Below are 27367 nucleotides of genomic sequence, written 5' to 3'. Positions count from 1 at the left end.
TGGCGTATGGAGGCATGGTCACCTGGAAAGATTCGCTGAGAGCATTCCATGCCTGGCTGAGCAAACAGGAAGGGGATTTTCAAAATTCACAGAGAATTTAAAGGGTGGGTCTGATGGTTGGTCACCTGAGGGCAGGGCAGTAGAGTTCAAACTGATGACCAGAGTGTCTAGAACAGGCATTGTGGGACATTTCTGGAGGCCGATCAGAACGCATTAACAGACCAGGGCGTCCACACTGGTGCCGCAGCGCTCCAATGGGGGCGCATCAAATGTTATTCCACTTGCCGAGGTGGAGTGCCTTGCCAGTGTGGAAGGGTTGTGAGTTAGAGCACATGGGGCTGCTTTAATGTGCTCTAACTTGCAAGTGTAGCCATGCCCTTAGTAACTCCACCTCTGAGAGAGGTGTAGCAATGTAGTTAGGTCGTTGCAGTGTCAGTGTAGTGCATTGCTTACATTGACTGTCGCTGCCTTTCAGAAACCATCCCACAATGCCCCACACTGACAGTTAAATTGGTGAAAATATTCCTGGTGAGGACACACATCAACACCACAAGAAGCGTGGTGTGGACACACAAAAACTATTTAGTTACTGCAGTGGCTGTATCTTAGTTCAGCTTAATTTGGTAGTGGATACTTGCCCTTTGTTTCTCCTCACCAAGTGGGAGAAGGTGATAACAGCACTTAACACCTCTGGGGCAAAGCAGTCTCCATAAGCAGAGTGACAAATAACAAAAGCCCACTGAAATGCACTAAAGCAACTCCGGACTTTCACTCCCCTTCATTATAAGCAGGTTCCACTGTAGCTTTAAAAGTGCTCCAGGATCTCATGGGATGAAAGGAAAAATAAAAATATGTAAAATATTATTCTTACTATTTCCCCCTGCTGCCAATCCTATGATCATTACAAGCATCACACTCAGGCTACTCATTGGCTTTAAATTAAAGCCATGAAGTGCAGACACTTCACAGCATGGAACAGCAGAAATACTCTATCTGTGGGTGTGCACTGTCCACTGGAATGACTCAGACATGGAAACAAAGATCCTGTCGTAGCATATTTAATCCAACAAAGGTGTTTGGAATCCAGTCTATTAATAGAGCCACATTGTAGCAGAATGGTCTATCAGCTTTTATCACTTGAAGGATTCTATCAGGCAAAGATTATGGAATCACAGGAATATAGGGCTTGAAGGGACCTCAAGAGGTCATCTAATCCTAGGGTGACCAGACAGCAAGTGTGAAAAATTGGGACAAGGGGGGGGGGGGTAATAGGAGCCTATATAAGAAAAAGCCCCAAATATCGGGACTGTCCCTATAAAATCGGGACATCTGGTCACCCTATCTAATCCAATCCCCCTCCACTAAGGCAGCACCAAGAATACCTGGACCATCCCTGGAAGGCATTTGTTTAACCTGCTCTTAAAAACCTCCAATGACGGGGATTCCACTAGTTTCCTTAGTAACCTATTCCAGAGCTTACCTACCTTAACAGTAAGAAAGATTCTCCTAATATCTAACGTAAATTTCCCTTACTGCACTTGAAGCCATTACTTGTTGTCCTACCATCAGTGGACATGGAGAACAATTGATCACCATCCTCTAACAGCCCTTAACATATTTAAAGACTTATCTGCCCCCACCGCCAGTCTTCCTCCCTCCCACAAGACTAAACATACCTAGGGGTTTTTTTGTTTTTGTTTTGTTTTTCCTCATAGGTCAGGTTTTCTAAGCCTTTTATCATTGCTGTTGCTCTCCTCAATTTGTCCACAACTTTCTTAAGGTATGGTACCCAGAACTGGACACAGTACTCCAGCTGCCCTGAGGCGCCCCCCGCCCCCCACGCTAGGAGAGGGAGTCTGAGCCGCACGTGTCACCGTGCCGCCGGCAGCCCAGCCCAGGAACACTATTAAAAAAAAAAAGAAAAAAAAAGAAAAAAAGTTGGGGGCATCGCTTTTTGGCGCCCCCAAATCTTGGCGCCCTAGGCAACCGCCTAGTTTGCCTTAATGGTAGCACCGGCCCTAGACCCAGGACCAATACCTGCAGGACCCCAGTAGATACACTAGCCTTATTTGACAAGCAACCATTGATAACTACTTTGTGCACAGTCTTTCAACCACTTGTTTACACACCTTATAGTCATCTACATCATATTCCCTCGTTTGCTTATGATAGAAAACTTGGATCACAAACTGCTTTCTGCATCCTTACGTATAAAAAATGGACCATATTATACATACTTCAACAGCAACAGACATGGCTGATTTGTATCTTCTCCATTTTATGCTTTTAGTAAAAAAAAAAAAAAAAAAAAAAAAAAAAAAACCCACACTAATAAAGAGTGCAGGAGTGGGAGCAGAAGGTGCTTAAAAATGACCTGAATCACCACCAATTTGCCCTCAATTCCACCAGTTGCATAAAAATAATTGTCCTTTTGATGAGCAATGCAGTTTTCTTGATCTGTGTCAGCCTTGTGACGTTTGTATAATTAAAAAGAACAGTATATTCAGCAACACACCACACACTAGTAGGACAGGGTGAATTCTCGAAAAAAGGTGCCCAAGAATGCTAATTAGAATCAAATCCATGGGCAGAAGACTGGCTTCCAAAAAGACTGCTGGGGGTTAAACAAACATCTAACAATGTGCATCATTTGAAGCATTTCAGTCCCAGATTAGACCAATAGGATTACTCAGGTGCTCCAAGTTACACATACATTTAAGTGCTTTGCTGGTTGGGACCTACCTGAATTTCCTGTTTATGGAATGTACAAGATTTGATTTCCCTGACCAAGGTTGCCAACCGTATTTTACCAAAGAGCCCTCAGACAGACATCACTTCCTCTTTGAATAAATCTGAACACTGGCATGCTAAATTAATGTCAGACACCACCTGTCATAGTTCCTCAAGTTCAAGATCTTTTGCCTGCATATTCCACTCCTGGTAAAATGCTAATACCCAGTTTACTTAACACTTTCCCTGTGCCTTGAATTAGCTCACAACATAGCTCTGGAATCCCTCGTGAGCAAATGCCCTATTTGCACATGTCAAGCACCCATTCTATTTAGTCCTCTCCCAACTGTTTAATTTCTGCACCAGAAGCATCCCCTATACTCTTCTTGATCTAAACAGCTGACTTGATACCCCTGAACAAAAGGGGCCTGGTATTTTGGTGAGTTCCCATGGGTCTAACTACCACAAAGAGGGGCTTGTTCAATATACACAGGGGGGAAAAAAAGGAAGAGATAGGAGGCAGGCACTCTGATCTTTATGATTATTTTATCAGTTAGCAGAAGCATAAAATCTATCCCCTGACCTAACAAAGTACTATTTTATTTCCCTTTACTCTATTTTTTTCTTCTATTGCGAATAAAAGATGAAGCATCACTAAAGGTTATGTTCTCATTAATATTTTCAATAAATGACAAATTTTAAGTTAAACCAAGCAGCGTTTGTAGCAGAAGCGTCTGCTACCATGACATTTGTTTGACTTTCTTTCTGAAGATGTATCACTACCCTTGGTACCACAAAACCCACCTGGAAACTTTTATACTGAATATGAAGTAGTTTAATTATCCTCTGAATGTTTTAACAGCAAATCTATACACTAGCACAATGCAGAGTGCTTCAGTACCTCCTTCAGCAATGAATGGGCCCTGGGGAGCACAAAAAATCTTCCTTTTCTGCTTTTTAGGGCCTGATCCAAAGCCCATTGAAATCTATGGCTTTGTCTTCACTACCCGCCGATCCGGCGGGTAGCAATCGGTTTTTCGGGGATCGACTTACCGCGTCTAGTGAAGACGCGGTAAAATCGATCCCTGATCGCTCTGCCGTCTACTCCGGAAATCCACCTCGGCAGGAGGCGGCAGCGGAGTCGGCGGCAGCGGTCGACTTTCCCGCGTCCTCACCGCTAGGTAAGCCGACCTAAAATACGCAACTTCAGCTACGGTATTCACGTAGCTGAAGTTGCGTATCTTAGGTCGGACCCCCGCTGTAGTGTAGACCTAGCCTTAGACAGTCTTTCCACGGACTTCGTATCAGGGCCTTACAGAATTTAACTTTCCCGGTTTTTTGTTCTGCGCAAGTGAAAAGAGCGACAACCTGGAGAACCATACACAGTACCTGCAACCTAGTTAAATGCAAGATGTTATAGTTCTTGCTGAAGAGTGTGAGGAATAGAGCTTGGGCCATATTTTCAGTTGGAGCACATAAGTGAGGATTTGCATGTAGTTTTGTGGCTGCTAACTATGGCACACATGATGCTGTGGAAACCAGCTGAAAGTCTTGCCTATTATGTCTATCTAAATTAAAAAGACAGACAAATGACCTCATCTTTGCCTAAAAGCATCTTCTAGTCTCCCTCAACTCTTGTTGGAGCTCACACTTCCTGATTTGTTCAATAGTATGGTACAACCCTTCAGTGGAACTCTACGCCTATTTCCCTATTAGGGCACATCTCCCCTACTTTGCCGAGTAATGCCCATTTTGTGTGGGTTAATACTGCTTGGTGTATGCCAGTCATGCCTGCTTCACACCTGATGTTATGAAACAATGCAGCATAAATTATGTTTGTCTTGATGATCTCCAATGTGTGCAACATCAATATAACAGTCAGGGCCGGCTCCAGGGTTTTGGCCGCCCCAAGCAGCAAAAAAAAGCCGCGATCGCGATCTGCGGCAGCAATTCGGCAGGAGGTCCTTCGCTCTGAGCCGGAGCGAGGGACTGTCTGCCGAATAGCTGGACATGCCGGCCCTGATAACAGTGCAAACTTCCCCATAATGCCCTGCTCTGGAGGGGTGATCTTTAGGGAAGAGTGGGAAGTGTAGCTTACATATTCATTCAATTCCTGACCTCTCTGGTGAGACTGCCAACAGGGTCACTACTCAGTGCAATTTGTGTTGTTGCCAGGGCCGGCTCCAGGCACCAGCTTAACAAGCAGGTGCTTGGGGCAGCCAAGGGAGAGGGGCGGCACCTGCGGCAATTCGGGGACGGCAGGTCCCTCACTCCCTCTAGGAGCGAAGGACCTGCCGCTGAACTGCCGCCGCCGATCGCGGCTTTTTTTTTTTGCTTGAGGCGGCAGAAATGCTGGAGCCGGCCCTGGTTGTTGCTTTTAAATACATGGTTCCAAATTCTCAAAACCATATCAAAAGCCCAACTGTGCAAGTTAGGGAGGGGCAGAAGTACATACATGCGTAGTAGGCACACATTCAAGCATTTAAGTCCTTTTCATTGAGAATTGGACTGAGGCTGTAAAACTAAATCACAGAAACAGTTCAAGTCAAAAGATGACTGACAGTCATTACAGTTACTACAGACCTTAGCTGGAGCTAAACCTATGACCTGAGAATGAAAGGGTATATAGGCCATTATTAACAATTAGCACCACAACTGGAATCAGTTTGATTTGTAAAACACTTACTCTGAGATTGCTAGAAGCTTCACAAAGACGAACATTATCTCAATTTTTCGCATGGAGCAACTGAGACAGACAGGATAAGTGACTCACCCAAGGTCACATAGCAAGCCCTAGGACAAAGTGGGAAATAGACTCCAAGAACCTGGATTCTCAGATGCGTGTTTTAATAAGATCTTGCTACCTCCAAATTGATGAGTTTACATTGATTATTAGTGTCTAAAACAGTCTTAATACTAAAACATGTAGTCTTGGTTACACTGGAAGATGTATCCTGTTAGAAAGGGTGTTAACATGTACTTTTGCCTACAGTAAAAAACAAGTACAGTTCTGCTTTACAATGTATTAGCTGATTTCCTGTAGGGCTGACCAGCTGACATTTTTAGGCACAACTTGTCCTGTTATACAATTGATGCTAAGTCATGTTGAACAGCACATTAGTTAACATGCTTTCTAACATGATGCATTTCCCCAGTGTAGATATGACTGAGTGTGTTATGCCTACACTTAAGAGGGGGCGGGGGGGGGGGGGCGGGAAATCAAATGCACAATTACAAAATGGGGAATAAATGGCAAGATGGTGGTGGTAGTGCTGAAAAGGATCTGGGGGTTATAGTAGGATCACAAATTGAATATGAGCCAACAATGTTGGAAGAAGGCTAATATTCTGCATTATGACCTCAAGATTCTTTACAGCCCTACATTTCTATGCCGAAGTGCACATAGGACAGTTAATATCTCAGTAAATTTAGGATCAAACATACAGATTTGTAAGACCTAAAATACCCAATAAAAAGAGGAGCACTCTGAACTGAACAAAGAATTGTATTCTGTTGTACAAAAGCTGATTCTTGTTCAGACAGTAAAGTTCACAAGAACTGGAGGTTAATTTGCCCATTATAGGAATGAAATAGAAAAAGGATGCATGTGGCAGAAATATTGCCGAAATAAATACTTGGTTATACACACTTGTGGGGGGGGGGGGGCACACAAAACAGTATTTCTCAGTGCTGGGAATGAATGTTGCTCAGATTCAGTGATATTTCATCCAACTCCCTTCTGCACTGTTCATTCCACACTCTTATACCAGAAAAAGCCAAACATTACATCAGGTCTTTTCCAAATCACCAAACATACAGTTATAAAAACAGAGGTAGGCGGAAAGCTTATTTCTGTTTAAGCATCCAGAAAAATATTAGAAACAGCTAATGTGCTTTCTAAATGTATGATTCATACCAGTTGTAGGAGGGGTTCTAACCTGCCAAGCATGAACTAAAACAAAAGTGACACAATACTGTTTGAATGGGACAATATTGTTCAAATAAAGGACAGAACAAGAGCTCTTAAACTCATACTGCAGTTATAGTTTTTATTGTATTTTATCTGTGCATTAGCATTTGCTCTAGATCTTGGTCAGCACAAGCTCCGTTCTGTAAGTGTTTTTAAATTGTGAGTCCAATCCTGCAAACACTTATGGGAGTTGTGTTTAGCATCAAGAGTACACCCATTAACATCAATGGGATTGCAAGTGGTAGAAAGTTACATTGCCAGACCCTCACTACCCAGACCCTGCCTACCCAACACACAAATTTGCACTGGTTTAGATCAACTGCTGTAAACCCCTGTGCGGTTTAACTGAAACTGTTCCTAATTTACTTTGGTTTAACTGGATACTAACTCAATTTGCCTTTTGCTTTGGTTGAACTAGATCAGTTTAAAATCCCACTTTCAGTTAAACTGGTACTACTCTCTGTACTGATAAGCTATATCTTATGCAGCACCCAAATGCTTATGACTTAACAAATAAAACAATGCCCGGGCTAAAAATATTCTTATCCACACCTTCATTTGTTTATTAAGCCAAATCCCACTTTATTAGGTTTTCAATCTCTTCCACATGCTCCTCCCCCACCCCCACCCCCCCCCACACACACACCCCCACAGTACCACTTGTCACCCAGGCAGGTCTTGCACTGATGGGCCAACACAGTTTGCTTGTTAAAATAAATTAGTCTAGGAAAGAGAGGAGGAACAGCTTCCCCTCCTCCCACTTAAAATCTTTTAACATTCAAGCTTTGAGTGTAACCAGAAAATATCAACCAACTGGTGGGGTTTTTTGCTTTAAAAAGCAAACCAACCCCACAGATCTAATATTAACTTATCAAGCTGTTTTACTGTCCCCCTGCAGCTCCCCCACCCCAAGCCCTTTCCAGAAAGGGTATTCTTCTTGAAAGTAGAGGATATTAAACCAGCATTTCATTTTGTGATTAAGAATATATTCACAAACTATAGGTTTGCAAATAGTCTGAGAGCAATCTTCTAGTAATCAGTCAATTGTAATATACACTGTCTAGAACAACTAAGCAATTAATTTTTTTTTTTTTTTTTAAAAACACTACTTCTCCCTTCCTCCCCCAAGGGAATACCCTGTTCCACTGGGGACAGAGAGTTCAGAATTAGCTTTACAATAAAAAATCCTCTAACTCACATAAGAGCCTTTATTCTTCTAGCACAGATATTTTTAAAATTATAGCATTACAGAGTATACTAAAACAGGTATCTGTTGCATTACTGATTTACTTAGAGATACATATAATAAATGAATTGATAAGCTTATTAGATTTACCCCAGTAAGATAAAATGTATTGAGGCACATTTTGTAATAACTATGAAAAGCCAATAAAAGTAATATCAAGTTTATATTTTCTGAAAATAATTAAAAACTCTCCACATACACTAATATTTTACAAGTACTCACATTTTTTTTCTTTCAGACTACCTTAAAAGGGAGAACAATTCATTCATAGGTTAGAAGGTGCCACACCCAAACAGATCATTTGCAAAAAATAAAAGCAAACAAAAATTAGATCTTCAGGGGACAGTTTTATCTATATGTTCAAAAAGTTGGTTTGAAATCTAGCCCTCTTAATACAACCAGTTTAAGAGTAAACTATTACCTTAAAATAAGGATGTATAAAATAGTATGTTCATAGAATTTTGCTTTCTGGCAAGATTATTTAGACAGCCATTACATTAGGAAACCACACAGTACACTTAACCTACCTGTACTTTTGATCAGCCTTTTTGAGCTGTGAAATGTGAGTTTCCCATTAAGAAATAAGTACAATTATCTTTAAAAAGCCACAATGAAAAGATGCAGCTCAATGGGTATCTTCATTAAGACACTAACCTACATAACCAAGTCACTCCACCTAATTAAATGAATTATTTCTCTCTACTAAAAAAGGGTTTCCTGAGCATAAACATGTCACTGAGTGGGGAGGCAAAGCACCTTAACATCCATGAATAATTTGAACTAGGGTGACTAGACAGCAAGTGTGAAAAAATCAGGGCAGGGGGGGGGGTAATAGAAGCCTATATAAGAAAAAGACCCCAAAATCGGGACTGTCCCTATAAAATCAGGACATCTTCTTTAGCCAACTCACTTTAATAGCACATGTGCACATAAATTATTCTAATTATTTTATTATCAGTAAAGACTGCAGAAGTGCAAAGGACGTTCAGCTGTTAGCAATTAAACCCTCGACTGCTAATATGAATACAGCAAAAGAAGTGAAGATGGGTTTAATTTCCCACTGAGAAAGCAAGAATGAGAATCCTTTTGAAAGAACCGGTTTCCATCAGCAAGCCTCAAATAATTGTTAGGACCAAAAACATTTCCTCCAAAGACTTCTTGTTGCGGGGGGGGAGTCCCTTTGTAGCTAGGGCCATTATTAACTTGCTTTTTAAAGGGATGTTTATAAAACCCTCTTGTTTTTGAGCAACACAAAAATGTTTAGAATGAACCTCCAAACCCTATAATTTACACTAGAGTCAGAAAGATCAATTATCAGTATCCGGGGTAGTTATTCCCACTAAACGTGGCTTTAATTTTACATTCTGGGGAAAGTATTAAGTTGAAAGAGTATTTTTTTTTTTACATTAAGCTTTAGAAAAGGTTAGTCAAGAGTCTGAAAATGTAAATGTTTGTGGAGACCAGAGTTCACGATTTATTTATATTTCTTTTTTAAGATAGTGAAAGCTTGAAGCTTTCTCTGAGCTCCCTCTTGTGAGCAACTGCTAAAAATGCATCTCCAACAATGAGTTGCAATTTTGGATCAAGTTGTTGGTTTGTGTGTCATGCCCCCAAGGGTCTTGACAACACCAAGCTGTGGTTCCAAGAGTATTATTTGAATACAAATATTTGTCCCTAGAGGGAAACAGGTCAGTTTCTGGGGCTCCTGTATATAAATTGGAGAAAACAGTTCCTAGCTGACATTTCTCCTGTAGGCCTCATCAGTGCCCACTGCACTCAGCAAAAATCAAACCTGAAGAACTAAGGGGCAAGCAGTGGAAAGCGGCTCCTGCCCACACAGTGCAGAAAAATCCTGCTCCTTCACAACAAGGCATAACTTAAACCATTTGGAGACCTGATAGCAAGAAAGGTCTACTTTTGTTTAATGTAAGAAGTAGATGTTGATTTAGGTCAAACTTGCAGTGTAGGCACCGGGACTCAGAAATCTGGGTCTGGTTCTTGACTAAGCCATGCATGTCTGGTCTCCTTACCAAGCCACTCTAGCCCTCTGTGGCTCAGTTTTCCATTTGTAAAATTGGGTTACCACCTCTGCCTTACCAGGGAATTGTGATCATGATTTACTTACTACCTGAGGCCCAGATCTTCAAAAGTATTTAGGCACCTGGCCCTGAGGCGCTCACAAAGTACAAGAATGGGAGCTCTGTAAACACCTAGACAGACAGAGCCATGAGCCACAAATAAGCATACTTATTGTGATGGGGCGCCACTCACCACGCTAGTGCATCCTGCTGGTCATCTTGGGGATCAACTTCACAGGCCAGCAGTGTCTCACCCACTGTCACTTCTGCTCCTGGACCCACATCACTCCAAGGACTATGGCATCCTCTTCATGACACAGCCCTCCAGCTGTGCCACAGTCTGCTTGCCCCTCTTCCAGAGGCCAGTACTGCAGTCCAACAGCCCAGCCACTTTCTCAGTGGCAAAGGGCAGGGGACCAACACCCAGATCCCATCCCAGGGACTCTGTAGATGGCAGCTATGTGCTACATCCACTCCAACATCTCAGTACATTTCCCTAAGCCATAGCCCTAGCACCTTCTTTCCCCTTACCTCAGGGCCTCAGAATGCCAGTTTTAGTAGCCAGCCAGGAGCTCTCTTTAACTTCCCCAGTCTCTGCTAGTAGCACTGTCCTGTACAAGGTGTTGGTGCTCCTTCCTTCTTACTAGGAGCCTGATTTTCCCTCCTTGAGCTCCAGGTAGCTACTGACCCTGCTCTGTCCTGTAGCTCTTCTTATATGGATCTGCCAGGCCCTGACAGGCTCCCCCTCCTATTGGCTGCTTTTCAGGCAGCCTCCCTAAGGCTCTATTAACCCTTACAGGTCAGTTTGGGGCAAATGCCCCATCACATCTACGTCAAACAGCAGTGACACACCATTGTGATTGGACACCAATAAAAAACTTGCAAGTATTTTAGCACTCTTAACCTAACAGCACCCTGAGTAAGGCTTAGAGGAAAAATAAGAGTGAAAAACACTTGCCTCAGCACTGGGTACCTCACCAGAGAACGTGGACATTAACAACAGTGGGCTATTGCAGTAGAATGCTGACATCAAAGGCAGAATGCCTATTGCATATAGGGGAGCTAGCCTAGCCCCTAAGACTGTAGAGTTACCAACTAACCCATATTTCTCATGATAATATGAGATGATCTAAGCAGTAAACCTAACATGTTGGGGGTTTTTTCAAGCCTTCCTCTAGCAAGCAGCCTCTAATGACTCCAGCCTATACCTACTCCCAGGTAGCTCTTTTAGATAGTTTTCCCGATTTGCCCTGAGTGCCTGATTGGGCCATCAATCTCCTGTGTTACTCCACTCTGTCCACCTGCAGGAGATCTGACTTCACTGGAACTCCTCACCTGCCCTGCCCTCTTTCAACCATTTGCTCAAGCCACTAATGGCTTGTCTACACTGCCCCGCAATTGGGACTACCGGGGGTGGGAATAGCAGTGCACGTGAAAATGCTGCGCTGTAACACCCCTGAGTGGACACTGCGGGTGCAAACTGAAAGGGTCCTACTCCATAGTAATGTAATCCTGTTTGATGAGAACTATATTAAAACAAACAAGGCCCCTTTTAGTTCATGCCTGCAATGTCCACATGGGGGAGTTATAGCGCAGTGCTTTGCCATGCCCTGCTATTCACACCCCGTAGGCCAGTGTAGACAAGCGTTTGGTCACTTGAGTAACGGCTTGAAAGAGTAAGGACTGATGGCCAGATTTTCAAAGGTACTTAGGCACCTAAAGATACAGATAAATCTCATTGGGTGCCTAAATACCTTTGAAAATTGGCCTGACTGTTTATCTGTGAAAGAAACACAGCGAGAAAAAACTGCCATCATGGATAATCCTGGCCCCATCGATGTCAATGGGAGTTTTGCTAGGATTTTTAGGTTTGTACTCAAACATACCAGCACTTAAAAGGAAGCTAAAATATTTGTATATATTTAATTAAAGCTTTTTTTATACTAACATATGTAAAGTCTGACTGTGTTTGGACTTTTTTTTTTTCTCTTCACTCAAACACTGAGAAAGATGCTTTAGGAAAAGAAAACCTGCATTAAACTAAAGATGCTTGGGGCAGTCGGTTCTTGGCCTTTTTGAAACGGGGGGGTCTTGTTTTCACGACTGCTTTTATTTCTGCTCCATGTTCAGACAAAATGACACTGGCCTTCTAAATCACATAGGTTTATTTAACTTTGCTTCTCATTAACCACTTAAATGGAAATTCCAGAGAGGGGAATTTTGAATATCCTCTTGCAGTGAAGCAGAACATGTTAGCCATCAAATTCTAGTTGCTCATTCCATTGACTGGAAAAATGTCTGCCATCTGATTTCTTTTATAGGACTACATTTGAGAAAGCAAAGTTTATCGCGCTGACTTATCTAATTATATTAAGTTAGTGAATTGCTGTCTCGACAAGTAGTTTTAATGTACAAATCTAGAAGGAAAGGTGTTTTTGTAAACAGGTGTCATTGACAATGCTTCATCAAGCACTAAATTGGAAGTGCTCCTGAAAAAAATATTACATTTGTGCATGCGGATGCCGAGATTGCAGCTGAATTTTGGCAGTTGCAGACAGTGTTTCCACACCAAATCTTCAGCTCTGTGTAAAGCCAACTGTATGTCAGCAAGAAAAACTGCTTCATGCTTTAACAGCAACATGAACCGAGCTGCTGTTTCTGGCGCATCGTCGCCTTTCAGAAAGGTTGATTTAAAAAAAAAAAAATCTTAAATTATCTCCAGGGAGTAGAACAGTCTTTGCAATAAGACTACAGGTCAGGTAACATCTGAGGGACACAGGAGAACCTAAGTCCTCCCTTAGCAGCTATTACAACTATTTAATATTTGTATTACACCCCCCTCCCCGCTCCGGGCGCACACACAAACACACACACACCAGGCTTGGGCCCTCTCTGCTGAGAAGTGTATAATTGTATACAACGGCATCCAAAGAGTATACAGGGTTAAGCCCTGAACCTGCACTGAGATACATACTGGGGATCCCCTCCCTATAAAGCTCCCTGTGGCCAGAAGGGGCCCAGTGCATCATTGCAGGGTTGGAGCCCATTGCCTACACAGCTTTTGTATCTGTATAACAGGGTGGTAAGAGCTGTGATATTTTTACCGATATAGTTACAGTGGTATAGTTCCCTAGCATAGATGTAGTTATACTGGTATAAAGGACAAAGGCTCCAGCTGGTAGGAAGAGAAGCATCCAAAGCAAGGAATCGTGCCCTGGGGAGGGAGGGATAAAATGAGGCCCAAAATGCGTCATGAAAACCTTAAAACGGTGCTAGAAAATAGCTTTTCTGACCCAAAAGTGTTTCTGTTTTTAAAGTCTGCTATCGTGGGCCCTTCTGAGGCTGGAGGAGTGCAGGAGGGCAGGCCAGGGCCCCAGCTCCTTTTAGGCATTAGCTCACGTCTGTCATAGTCAAGGTGCCGGGCAGCTGTGCTTTGGCCCTCTCACTTCACACCAGCATTCCCTGCAAACCATGTGGCTGCGCAGCAACCTTCCACATACTGCACGTCACCATGTGCTGCTCAGAACTTCCCTGGTGCCCCGGGGCAGAGACTGCGAGCGCTACAGAGCTGGGCTGGTGACTCCGGCCCGGCCTGGCTGCTGGGCGTGGAGGCAAGAGAAGGAGCTGGAGAGGCTGGAGCGGCCACCGCTGCGCCTGTGATTGGGCTGAGGAGCAGGCGGGGGCTGGGAGCAGCTACCCCTGGCAAGACAGCTGTGAAGCATCAGGACCCCCGTTCCCAGTCTGGAGCCAGCTGTGCCCCTAGTCTCAGTAGCTCCCCTCGCTTTCCATGCAGAGCTCTATCCCTAATCCTGACTGACTCCCATTCAACCACCCCCACATTCCCCCTTCCCCAGTCCTTGATACCCCCATTCTCCTGCTCCCCAAGCAGAGTGACCGACAGCCCCTCCAATGTTTCCTCTGACCCCTCAACTTTCCCCCTTGTCCATGTGAGCATGGTGGCTGCTTTACAGAGTGGTTCCCTGTGGTGGAAATGTTTGGCCCCCTCTGATTGGGGCAGTTGTTCTGTGGGGGCCACATGACTGTCTGTGCATTCCGTTTCTGGGCTCAGCTGGGCTTGGTCCCACTCAGGATGGGGGGTGAAGCCCAGTTGTCAGAAGCAGGGCGGCCAGTGACCCCAATCCCAGAGGGCCCCCTCAGTGACACACCCCTCTCCCCGAATTACAACTGTGCATCCAGCCAAATGTTTTACTTTGCTTTCCTGGAGTTAGGGCATCAATGTAAGGATCTGAGGTTGGGGTCAGAGCTAAATGAGAGGTGTAGAGAGGGCCTGATCCTGACACAAGTAGTCCTTGCTCCCTGTTCGGAAAAATCTGACCCAGAATCTCCCTCAAGCCTGGAAACCCGTTGCACTTATTGACAATTGGGTTGCAACATTGACAGTTTAGAAAATGTTAGAACTGAAATAAAGCAGAGCCTGCTGGATGGGGGAAGTGAGTTACAAACGTTTATGAAAACAAGAGAGAGGAAATAGAAGAAAGTTAGCTATTAATTAATTACAAGTCAGGTTTGATAAAATGTAGAAACTAACATGATTTGGTTTCTGATGCCTACTCACTCTGCAGTTTACCCTACTGGATTTAATTTTACCGCTTGAGGTGTGTCAAAGGGGACCAGAAGGAAGGCCAGAAAGCGCCTCCAGATCAAGAATACCAAGGAAATTAACCACTGACTGTAGCTCTGCCTGCAATCCAGTATGGGACAGTTTTTTTCCTAAATGAATTCAGAATAATCTGAAAAATAGGGCATGCTCCCCTTTAAAATTAGACATGGACGTGTTAAAGAGAAAGAGAAAAGTGTCAAGATTAGACTTACTCACTGAATGCTCCCAGCTCAAGAGGGGCATTTGAAACCAAATGTAAAAAAACCTCAGTTTTCATTCCTACATGGTCTGACCCTCTGCAGATTGTTGGATCTTCCTCTGAAATATTTTCTAGAACCCTCCTACTCTCTCCCCCCCGAATAATTCGCGGTATAAAGCTCCTGTTTTTAGATCAACATCATCATGAGACATTGGATCTCAAACTGCCTCTGATCTAGCATGAATATTGCTCATCCAGGGTAACATGGAGACGATTCCACAGAGAAAATAAAGCAGGTAAAGAACAATGGTTGTTTACACACCAACCTATGCTATGAAACAAGGCACCCAAGAGAAAGACCTGTTTTCTTAAAGTAAAAATTCAGTTTTATTTGTATTTTAACAGAAACTTTATAATAAGAAGGCAGAGTCTTTCACAAACACATTTCAACTTTTTATCCTTGGAATGGTCATTTCTCTGGCCTTTTGCTTATAAGAACTTTGGTAAAGCCAAGCAATGCATTGTCATCTAGAGAAGTACAAGAAAGCAAACAATACCATCAGTCTTGCAAATACAGAGGCAAATTCAAGTTAGCTAGGCAAGTTGAGAATTACAGGATTTCGAGGATTACAGGAAGATGAAGAGCAGAAAAGCACATCTGTGGACATGGATTTCTTTGGTCACAGTTTTCAATCCTCTCCTCCACACAGGTTCAGCAGCGCCCTCTGGTAGTCGCCCTTTGTATCTTGCTGCAACATGAGGGAAGAAAAAATAAAATGAAACTTTATGAAGCAATGAAGGTTACATGAAGTCCCAGGGTGACTGCACTCTACCATGGACTTGCAGGACAAAGTTCAAGTAGGAGTCTATTTGTAAGCTGAAGTTTTCTATAGGGTTTGGCATGAACCATGATAAAAGTGGGACCAGTAAGGGGAACCTTGGTATAAAATTAACAACCTAAGGGCAGAGCGCAAAGGGACATGGTTCAGTTCTGTCCTATGGTTACCATCTATTAGCTATTCACTAACCTCTTCTGATCACTGCCAACCTGGGGCAGATTTGAATCAGTAATCTCCTGGCGGAAAGGCTTCTTTATCAAACCCTCATCTGCCCACCCCCTCTCCAATTTGGTTCAATTAAGCAAAACACAAAACATTTCTACCATTCTAAGTCAAAGGATTTGGAATTGCACAGCTCTTCCCTTTTCCTGAACACCGGATAGAGCCCGGTCTTATTTGGAATACAATCAATAAGAAAACAATGCAGTATTCATGAAAGGGGCCTGGTCTACACTAGAAAATTAGGTCATTTAAACTAAGTCAGTCAGGGGTGTGAAAAATCCATGGCCCCTCAGTAGCACAGTTAAGCCAACCTAATTCCCTGTGTAAACAGTGCTAGGTCCATGGAAAAATTCTTCCATCAATTTAGATACTGCCTCTCAGGGAGGTGGATTAACTACAGCGATGGCGGAATCCATCCTGTCAGAGCAGGCAGTGCTACAGCTGAGCCACCGTAGCATTTTAAGTGTAGACAAGGCCATAGAATCTAACAGACTGTAAGAGCTTTAGGACAGGAACTGATCTTTACTATGCATATGTAGAGTAAGAATCAGTTCCTGTCCTAACACTCTTACAGTCTAAATAGACCAGATGGATAGCGATACCGCCTTTTCTCCAACCCTCTAGCTCCATGGGGAGCAGAGGCACAGAAAAAGTAAGTGACTTGCTTGAGGCAACCCAGTAAGTCTATTGCAGAGCTGGCGCAGCCTAACAATATTTTGGGCCCTATTGTTGGGCTGACATAAAATGGTGACCTGTGAGTTCTAGCAGACTGTGCTCCCATTGCTATGGGCATTTACCCAGAATACACAGCCATAACAGAATGCTAAAATTTAATATCTAAGTAGTGGTTAGAATCCTTGTGTGAACCAGTTTAATATCCATCTAGTCCCTAATGGATTACATTGTATGTCACTCCCCAATATAAATATATGGCCTTTTCTTAGGAGACTCAGCGTAAATGAAAGATGTTTGCTCTCTCTGCCAGTAAAGAGGGATAGGGAAACTCCCCCTGTATATGAACCAAGAACATAAGATGTAGTCAGCCACATCGCTGCCCACCCTGTAGTGAAAAGTGGATGGGCACTGAACAACAAAATGTAAAGGACTATCTGGCCCCAAACTGTCTCTGTGGCGGCTCCACAGCTGGGACCACCATTGGCTACTCCGAGAGGGTACTTCCCCTTTTGGAAACCAGCACCCACATACTTATTTCAGCTTTATGCTGCCACCAGCATAACTCCCAGGGCCAGAGTCTCAGAGAATGCTGTATGAGAGTGCACGAATAATGCAGGAGTGGCATGGGTGGGTGGTGCGTAGCAGAAGTCATCTCAGAAGGGGCCACTTCACCCAGAACTGACATCTTGTTTCAGAATTCCATTGAGGGTAAAAGAATGGGCTTGTTGGACTCAGGATTCTGACTTCAATTCACCCCATTGCCAGGCACCACTCATACAAATATTGGGTGGGGGAAGGACGTTGAGGTGTGTGTCTGTGTGTCTGTGTGTCCGTGTCTGTAGCTGATCAGAGGCACGGGCCGCTGCTGCTGTGAGCCACTAACCAGGGAAACCAAGTCCCCGGTTCTCCATCTAATATTTATGAAGGAAAAAAATGGCTAGAGACTTATCTTCCCCCACTCCTCATGGGCCACAGACAGCGGTTACTCTAGCTCTAGGCCTACGGTGACTTCCACAGACAGCACAGCCTGGAATCAGGCAGGAATTTACATGACCTCTTCACCTTGCGCAGCTCCAAAGTAGTCGGTGGCTATTTTTTTCTGTTTGGCTTTCTGGGAAGACCCAGCTTTTCCCCACGGATGTGGACATTTTCCCACAGACTGATGCACAGTCAGCATACACAGCCTAAAATCTGCATATAATTTTGCTGGCTAGACTCTCCGACTGTACAGCAGCTAAAAGCGAAGGGTGGGATTTTCAGAAGTGCTCGGCATTGATCTAACTGCTCCCACTGAAGCCAGTGATAAAATTCCCATTGACTTCAGTGGGTGCAATTAGACTAATGCTGAGTGCTTCTGAAAATCCCATACACTGATTATAACAAGGAGCTTTGTGATTTACCTGGATGAAATAATAGAGGGATTTTCCATATTTCCTCTTGAATTCACTCTTAATTTTCAGCATATCAACCTCCGAGCGGGAGACCATAATCCTGATCAGGATCTTATCACGGGTTCCTTTGCCCTAAAAACAGATTTACATTGAGAGCTGTAGTATGGTGAAGTAAAAAACAAAAGAGAACCAGTGTCTTGTAAGGAGGGAGAGAATCTACCGATGAGCTGTACATTGCTGCAGGAAAAGGTCACAATCAATTACTTCTTTCTGCATTCACAACGCCCTCCTAAAAACCTGAGGATCAAGCTTATTTTCCAAACAATACTTATTTTCCTCCATTTGGCCAATATATTATTGTGCATTTTCCATTACAGCAGAAGCAGTACATTTACATCTTTAGACACCAGCATTGGGACACCGAGAGCTGCTGCAGGAACTTGTACTGTAGCAGGGTACTGGCTTTGCTCTCTATTCACTCTAGTCTATAGTTTCTTACACCACCCTCATCACCTTATCTAAGCACTTTCCAGTAATGCATTATACCATATGGCTAACATTTGTCCCATGTGGTCTCTCATTCTCTCCCCATGGGGAGAATAGTGCATGCAATTTATCGCTTTGTTTTAATAGGGTTTTATTTCTGGGGTGTGGGTGTGTGTTTAATTCACAGTTTCTTCTTAGTTCAGTGAAGGCTAATTAACTGTTACTCTAGAACTTGCAAAAGCACTCTACTTCAATGTCACCTCCCCAAAATGATGACAGTGATTGTATTTCAGTGCAGCAATTAAAAAAAATATTTAGTCTCCAAAGGGCATCCCCCCAAACATTATAACAATTTTAAGTTACAGCTGAGTCAATCTGAATCCTAACCACTTGACAATGTTCCATTGAACCAATTTAAAGCACATGGGTCTGAGAGTCCTAAGGTTTAACCATCAGTTCAAAGAGACTTGTCAGTAATTTCTTTGGCATCTGGAAAGTTTCACTCATACTTGCTTAACAATTCTCTCTCTAGATAACAGAGTTTTTATAGCCTTCTTACATAAAATAATCCTCCTCCTCTTTTAATCAATCTTGTTTCTTCCTTGGGCACCTTCTCTACAGTATGATGACCGAACCAGGACACAAAGGTGATCTAACATGTAATGGCACTCTAAAACAATTTCTTGTGACTTGTGTTCACTGCCTGCATTTTCACATCCCAAAATTCTGGTAACCGCTGGGTTGTAGTCATGTACTTTCCAAAGTTTCATTACTCCATTCCTATGCTCACTTTCTCTTGCTATGTATTCTGTGCATGGTGTCTCTTCTGACTCCTACCTACCTATGGGCCAGATACATTTCTCATTCACTTCAATGGGAGTCGGATTGGGCTATAGCTTGTACTTAATTTGAGTGTCAAGCTTTGTTCTATCTGTTCATCTGCACTCCCAGTTTACCTAAGTAACTCTAGCTTTTGTCACTTTCCTTTACATTAATTGCTGCTTAACCCAGAAACTCCAGACTAAGTTTATTCTGGAAAAAGTGAACACTAATATTTCATCAAGGTATACATTCCTGGCCTAAGGGAAAACATGCACATGAGAGATGGGTGTGGAAAAACTAACTGATGTTCACCACTGGTCTACACTTTGATGACAATAGCAGATTTGAAATAACATTTGTTGTGGGTTCTTACTGTTAGAATGCTTTCTGTTCTACTTTTGCAAGCAGGTGCCATTAGTCTATTATTTTTTGCATTGAATATGTCTGCTGACATGAATGGACAAGATGCATTAGATTAATTTCTCTATGCATATAATTCTTAAAGCATTCTTTTGAAGGCGGCCAGCCATGATGCCATCAGTAGGCATTCGAGTGCCATCTAAACAATCATAGACGTCATGGAGACTAAAGATTAAAATGTAGTTAGACTATGAAGAGGAGCAAAAAAATTCAGTACTAAGAAACAAGGCCTTCTTTAGTCCACCCTACCTTCATGGAGTCGTACAATCGGTCAGCAAAATACAACTGCTTGTTCTGAATACACTGGACTGCAAAGTGAAGAACATATTATTGGTTAAACATACTGCAGACACTCAGATCTGCAAACTAAAATGGCTTAGACTCCTCCTTTATAGATCTGATAGTTGAACTAGGAGAGGGTTTTCAAAAAGATATGGCTTCCCACTCCCAAAAAACCAAACCAGCCAACAAAACCCCAGAGACAAATGATTTGTGTCTGAAACATTTGTTACCTAGAAGTTAATATGTTTAAGTAACTGTACCAAGGAAGGTTTGCAGTGTAACCCCAGCTCCCTAAAATCAAATAAAGTATTTTCTCTCCTCAAACTGCTATCACATCTCACAATGGTGTCCCCCCAGGATTCAGTCTTTGACCCATATTCTACTTGTCTAACACATTCTGGTCACATTCTCTCTGAAAATGTTAATGCAGATGACACCCAAATAGATTTCCTCTTAATGTTTTTGGCTTTTCTTCATTTCTTGTCTTAAACAAGAGCCTGGCTCTACCATAATTTCTATCAACTCAGTGTATCTGAAACAAATATCCCACTGCCATAACTTCCCTCCACCAAAATGCCACCACCTCAAACTCATTCCACAATCCAAACCTCATATTCACCCCTACATTCCTGTCCATTTCACAGAATACAGTCCTAAATCAACCTCCATTTTCTAGTCTCCAAAATCCATGGACTGGCTTCACTGCAACAAACACATCCCCCCTTCCAGCCACCCACTCTCTCCAATCTTTTTCAACCCTCCAGGTTTCCAAAGAACAAACCCCAAGCAAATATTTAATGCATCAGATTGGAGCTATAATACCCCCTTTTTACAAAGAGCTGAAGGAACAATTCAGTCTCCACTGAAGATTATAAACTGGAGATGAACAAACACCAGCTCATCCACTTTAAACAGCTGGGTTCTGCCTCATCTCAGCAAGTAGATTGCGAGAGCCTTGGAAATGTTTCACTGAAAGCCATTCTTAATAACCTTAACGACGGTTTACTTACCAAGATTAAGGAAGGCAACTTCCAGGTCTCCCTTGACCTCCTTCTTGATGCTCTCCAACATATCATAAGGGCTGTAGCTCTTGTACCTCTCAAACACTATAATAAGGAAGAAAACAATTAAAAGAACAGAAGTGTACCTGAGTTGTACACAAAAATTCAGGGGGGCAGAAAGATTGTGTGCACAAAAAACTGCACAGTGCAACTAAAGAGGGGCCAGGGGACATTAAGAAGTTTGACCACCAATATCTAGATACTATGCTACCTCATTTTCATATCTGTGAATGAACAGATACAAATCAGGAAGTTCTCAATTAATCAATGATTTGGGAAAATGTCACTATGTATTAGCTTGGTTTTCTCACTAGGATATATGAAAAATCACTGTGACAGACCGTCCATCGGATAGATATTGGTCCAATCTCCATCTACTTCGCACTGTGGAATTTAGGCCCTCAGAAATAAAAGAACCTCTCAAAGGAGTTTCCTGGACGGTTGTTATGTAAACACCAGAGGCCACTCTTGAGATCCACTGACATAAGCTTTACATGTGTGATGTTTACATACGGCAATTGTGAGCCTAAATGTAGGCCTTTGTGCAAGATTGCAGGAGTGAATTTAGAGACCAATTTTGAAAGTGTAGCTTTTAAGATCTGCTGCTGGGTGTGTATGCATGTTCGAATAGGGACATTAATGTATTTACTCTAGAGATACAAACGTATTTCTTTTCAAATAGTCATGGCTCAGCAGATCAACTTTTCACAAACATCTTCCTGTTTCCTGGATTCTTACGCTTGATTAAATCATTATTGCAACCAAGCAACGACCATCTCCTTCTAACTCCCTGCTATGGAATTTTTTTTTCTTTCAACAGTACCTTTCTGGAGGTGGGGAATGCTCCTTTCAGTCATAATATTAATCCACTTAGGAACATCAGTTCCCTTCCTCTTCACACCAGCATCGTAGAGGTCCTGTGGTTAGAATAAAAAGTGCTATTTTAGCCACCAGGGATAAAATGAAGGAGCATTGCAAAGCTATAGGATCTCTCAGAAAACAAGTCCTACTAGAGCCAAATCAGAGGGGGAGGTTAAGTGTAGACACATACTTAACCTAACCACTTAGGGGAATGCATACAGAAGTAACGGACTTACAGACCTGATTCTCAACTAACAAAGGTGTTACATTACTATAATTCCATTGACATCAGTGAAGTTACTCTTGACCTCCCAGAGAACAGTCAGGTCCTGGGTTTAATGGTGACAGGTGAATGGGACATTTACATAAAACTGTCAAATGAAATTCATTAAAAGAAAGATTTCTCCAGATTCTCTCTTGGAATCATCTGGGCACCATCATTTTTGAATCTCAGCAGGGACCACCGCCCTATTATGAAACTCCACTAGGAAGTCTCTTTTTGTCATGGTATCCATGGAAGCAATAAGACAGCTGTGTATGGGTGTCGGTGGGAAAGGGAGCCCCTACATGGAAATGGCTGAGCTATCACGATCATAAGTGGTGCTGAAACCAATATTATGTCCATAACATGCTAGGGAATATATGCACCTCTCTCTATGTGAAAAAGTAAGCAACATTTTTATATTGTCTATTCAGAGTTTTGCAAGATTTATTTTAAAAGATAGTACACTTTGGGGAGTTCAGTTACCACTCATCACCAGCACTTACCCTAGCATCTATGTCAATCAGCTCATAATCAATCACAGAAGTGTCCTCAGACCTTTTACCCTTTAAACAAGAAGAACAAACATTTAGCAAATGTATCGGAATTGAAACAGTGCAAGCTGCTATCTACATTTTTTCTCTTGGTTCATGTTAGCCTACATTTGCCAAATGAGCATTACAACATGCTCCATCTCCATTACAAAGCGCAGTTATGTTAGTTACTTTCTCGTCAAATTGCATTGTCATTCAATATCTGCATCACGTTCTTTCAAATTGTCAGTTATGCAGTGACGATGCACATGAATCCAAACTAGCTATCAGTCAGGTGGTTGGATTTCTGATACAGCTAGTCACAATCAATGTACGTGACCTGCCACAGCTGGTGAGTGGACTGAGAAACATGACGGAATAAGGAAAACTAGACAGAGAAAAACACATACCGACTCAGAATATCTTACCTTTGCCAGGGAAACCATTAGCTTGCGGAAGTCACCAGAGGTGTCAGACACAATGTCCTTTTCCAGTTCTGTCTTGTACACTAGAACACAGCAAATACTTTTCTATTTACTGCTGACCCACAAACATTACTCCATACCTCATCAAGGTCAACTGGAGGGATGATAGCTGCAAGTTACTTTAGATACTGTATTGGGAAGACATATACGAATAACCGGCTAGTCTATTAAAACACAGCAACAGGTTGTACCAAGAGTAGCACTGGTGGGATCCCTGGTGTAGGCAAGGCTCTGCCATCCAGGCTTGTTTTGCAAGCACTTATTATTTAAACACAACCACACCACACCTAGGCTCTTGAGTGAGTGTTTTATTACAGCAGATTCAGATAATCAATCACCGATTTTTTTAGACTGCTTGCAGCTAAGAAACAATTTTATGCAAAATAACCATAGTTTAAATACCTATGCTTAAATACAGGAGTGCTGTCTGTGTTTCTGGCCTGGCACTAAAACATTTTATTTCTTATTAGAGTAGCAATTTTCTGCATTGCTATAAGGCTGCTACTTTCCCTCGCTTTGGTCAACATCTTTGGGCCCCCATATCCCATCTAAACGAACATAACAGGCCATGGGAGGGCTAGTGAGGAGGCAGCCTCTCGTTACAAAGCACTTCAGGAGTTCAAAAGCCTGGCAGATGCAAGAGACAGTGGAGTGGGGGAAGCCAGGGGCTGGTGTCTCTGCCATTTATCAGCCATTCCTTGCAGATCACAGAATATTGGAGTACAAATGTGTGAACAACTGAAAGGAAACATCTGCCTGCATCACTGCAGAGCACTGAGAGAGACAGAGAGAAAAGCCAAATCTCAGTGCAGCTGATGAAGCACATCTGGATGCACTGAAACAGGAGCAGGAGAGAAAAGAGTTCGGGCCAAGCCAGGTGTGTGCAGCCCCTGGGCTGAGGAGGTGCCTGTGTGCGGCAGGGGCGAAGTTCTGCTGTGCTGGCACGGTGGTTACTAGCCATCGAGACAGACAGACAGGGGTCCATTGCAATTGGCTTGGCTTTGCAGATGATTTGGCTTTAAGGTGAAGAGGCTCCTGCTGCCGCCTGGTGGGGAGGCAGGGAGAGATGCCGGGGGTGCACATTGGACAAGAGATGGAAGCTCGCCCCATGCGTCTTGCCAGGGGCTCCCAGTCAGGGCATGTGGTGTGAGGTATGGAGGAGCCTGGCTATTGGGTGAGTTACAGCTGTGAAAGTGCAGAGATCGAAGAAGTGAGACAAGAACCAACAGGCTGCTGGGGGTGGCAGCCCCAAGGCAAATCTGGGCGAGGCGTCTCTGGAGGGTGCATAGGTGGGGGCAGCAGGGCTGGGCCAGCTCTGGAGGACAGGTGGGGTACACGTGCTCCATGGACTTGATGGAATTCAGCTGCTCAACATGGACAGAATCTATGAGTAAGATTTTGCTCTCACTTACTCTGACTCGGTCTTCCTTACAATAAAAGTAGAAAACAGATTATTGTGGCTGTTTTCACATGAGAGAAATGATTGGTGGATACTTGTTTACTACAAGGTCTGCAGTTAATTCCAAGGCACCAAACCTTGAAAGACAAATTTCTTCCTCCATGGAAAATGCTTCTGGGATTCAAGTTAATTTCAAGGCAAAAAGGTTAAGTGAAAACAACATTTGGAAGCCATAATTCCAGCTAGCCATCATGGCGCCTTAATTTGTGCATAGTTGGTTATTAGAAAGGGCAGGCAATGGGTGAAATCCTGGGCTCCATTGACATGTGTGGGTCCATAAATCATAAGGTCTTAGATACAGTATTTATGGTAAGCAGCTTGTCCAGGTCATGTTCAATTACAATGAAAACTTCATCAGTTATGCCAGCATAAATACCTTTGCCCGTTGTATTTGACCAAAACACTAGGGATAATGAGAATCCCCAGGAAAGCCAATGGTTAAAAGTTTTCCAAACTTTCCCATCACTCATCCAAAAGGAGAAAATGGAAGGGCCTAAGTTCACTGTGTTGAAAACACTAACACATACTTACTTTCCCTGTAGACTTTGTTAATTTCACAAAGCTCCTGGTTTGTCCTGGAGCAGATGATCTCAATGAGAGTATCTTCATCAGTCCCCAAACCCTGAAACACAGGTAAGTTTTCATTTGACACTAAAAATGAGCAGACTGCTAGAATGGTACAGAGGCTGGTTTTAGCAATAGGCTACATACTACAATTAGTAGCTCTTCAATTTTGTATTTGAGTTCCTTCAAATCTCTGGGATGAATGCCATCTGGTCCTAGTGACGTCTTATCATTTAATTTAGCAATGTGTTCTAAAACCTTGTCTACTTCTCTGCAATGGCCTTGTCTTTCTAGAGTACTCCTTTAACATCTTGGTCATCTAGTGACTTCCTGCTTCTGATAAACTTAAAATAATTCTTACCATTAGTTTCTGCATCTTTAGCAAGTTGCTTCTCAAATTCTTTCTTGCCCTGCCTTATTATATTTTTTACACTGAACCTGCTGGAGTTTGTGCACCTTCCTATTATCCCCATTAGGATAGGACTTCCAAAATTTTACAGGATGCCTTTTTGCCTCTAACAGATTCCATTACTTAGGTGGCATGCTTTTGATCCTCTTACTGTCTTTTCTGAGTCGGGGTATACTCTAGCCTGAGCCACGCAGAAGAGTCAAAGGTCATCTGTCTACAGGTCAAAACCCCAGGAAGAGACTTCTCACACTGCATTATTTTACATCTAAAAAATGGAGTAAATTATGAAGAAACCCACCATTCTGTAAGCGCTTCTTTAATAATAGAAGAAACAAGAAGAATCTAATACCAAACGATTTACAAAAAGGCTCACACAACAGAAACAGGAAAATCTCCTCACTAGGTTTGTTCTAATAAATGTCTGGGGAAGGAGTAGAGATTAATAACAAAAATACTTAGTATATTTTTGTTTGCTTTCAAATATATTGATGTTCATATAAACACTCTTTTTGGGGGAGGTGTGTGTGGGGGGGGGGGGGATGGAATTGTGATAATACTGTAGTTACCACAAACTAATTCTCAACATTAGTCTTTTTCTGGAATAAAACAGGCTATACATAGTAACAGGACTTTCCCCCCTGTTTCAAACTCTCAAGATCTTTAGAAAAAGTACCCTTAATGCTGAAACTCCAGGAGGCTTTGTGGGGCAAATCTTCAGCCAGCTTAACAAATCATCTTAATTTTTGCTTGCATCCTATTTATGGGTTAAACAACAAAAAAAAAACCATCCAAAACCTGCATGTGCCAGCACAAATAAATGAGTTTGAGGCCCATCTGCCTGATCTGTGCATGTACATGCCTGTTTACATGGGCAAACATGGATTTCATCCATACAAAAAGAGTTGCACTTGCATTTTAAGGCTAATTTAAAGCCAGAACTGAACATTTGGCCCTGTGCATGGCAATTTGTTGGTGCTCCTTGTTTATAAGATAGTGATATCCGAGGCTAAACATATCCAAAGAAGTTTATTAGACCAAGACTGTTTATAGCCCTTCTAATGTATTGGAGTATATCTGACCCCAATGCATACAAAATGTAAACACAAATTTCCCATGCCAAACCTGTGCCTCTTCATACATTAGGTATTCTCAAAGTAGGATGAGATCAAGCTTTCCACACTGGTTTTTATCACCCTACCTGTTTGGGGTTTTTGGTTTTGGTTTTTGGCTATAGAAAACCAGAAGTCACTAAAGAAGCTCACATTTGTTAATGGCTTGGTGAAATCTATTTACAAAACACACCACCAGTTTGGGTCATCTGCCCGGAGATAGGCATACACGGTCATGAGCCACTCCAGACAGCGTGAGAGTTGCATCTGTTCCAGAGAACGAGACAGAAAAGCACAGCAAAATGTGCAAAGGGTAGACACTTTGTATGTTCAGAACATGTCACCTATTTGTTCAAAGTATTAGGTCATTAATGCCTCTTCAATGTGTTTGTGGCTTTTATATTGTTACTGTTGCTATCTATTTTTATTGTCTAAACATGGAGTCAGTTAGACTCTGATACCTGTATAGTATGTGGTTTATTTTAGAATGCATTTGATCATGGGGACACTTCGCCCCCAACACAAGCACTGTGCAGTGTGCTGCTGAATCTAGGAGAGTTTTAACTTGTTCATAGTTCACTGGTTACAACAGTGTCTATTTTAATTGCATCCCATGTGTTTGTTTGTTTTTCTTCCCAATTTT

General features: G+C 42.6%; 1 protein-coding gene across 2 annotated transcripts in view; it reads right to left on the bottom strand.

Annotated features, from left to right (window-relative positions):
- Positions 1–15217: 15217 nt before the first annotated feature.
- Positions 15218–27367, bottom strand: part of ANXA2 (annexin A2) — a 49755-nt gene continuing 37605 nt past the window's right edge. The window contains exons 6-13 of one of the 2 annotated variants that reach the window (XM_065411794.1): positions 25174–25264; positions 23127–23206; positions 22672–22731; positions 21866–21959; positions 20992–21087; positions 19949–20007; positions 17981–18103; positions 15218–15593 (exon numbers count right to left, since the gene is read on the bottom strand). In XM_065411794.1, coding sequence (XP_065267866.1) covers positions 15534–15593; positions 17981–18103; positions 19949–20007; positions 20992–21087; positions 21866–21959; positions 22672–22731; positions 23127–23206; positions 25174–25264 — 663 coding nt within the window. In that variant the 3' untranslated portion in view covers positions 15218–15533. Of the gene's footprint in view, positions 15594–17857; positions 18104–19948; positions 20008–20991; positions 21088–21865; positions 21960–22671; positions 22732–23126; positions 23207–25173; positions 25265–27367 lie in introns of those variants that run through there. The other variant, XM_065411793.1, reaches the window with a different exon arrangement.

Source organism: Emys orbicularis, chromosome 10 (genome assembly GCF_028017835.1).
Source record: "Emys orbicularis isolate rEmyOrb1 chromosome 10, rEmyOrb1.hap1, whole genome shotgun sequence".
In the NCBI taxonomy this organism is placed as follows: Eukaryota; Metazoa; Chordata; order Testudines; family Emydidae; genus Emys; species Emys orbicularis.
Note: the sequence above shows the minus strand (reverse complement) of the source record. Positions and strands in the feature narration are given on the sequence as shown.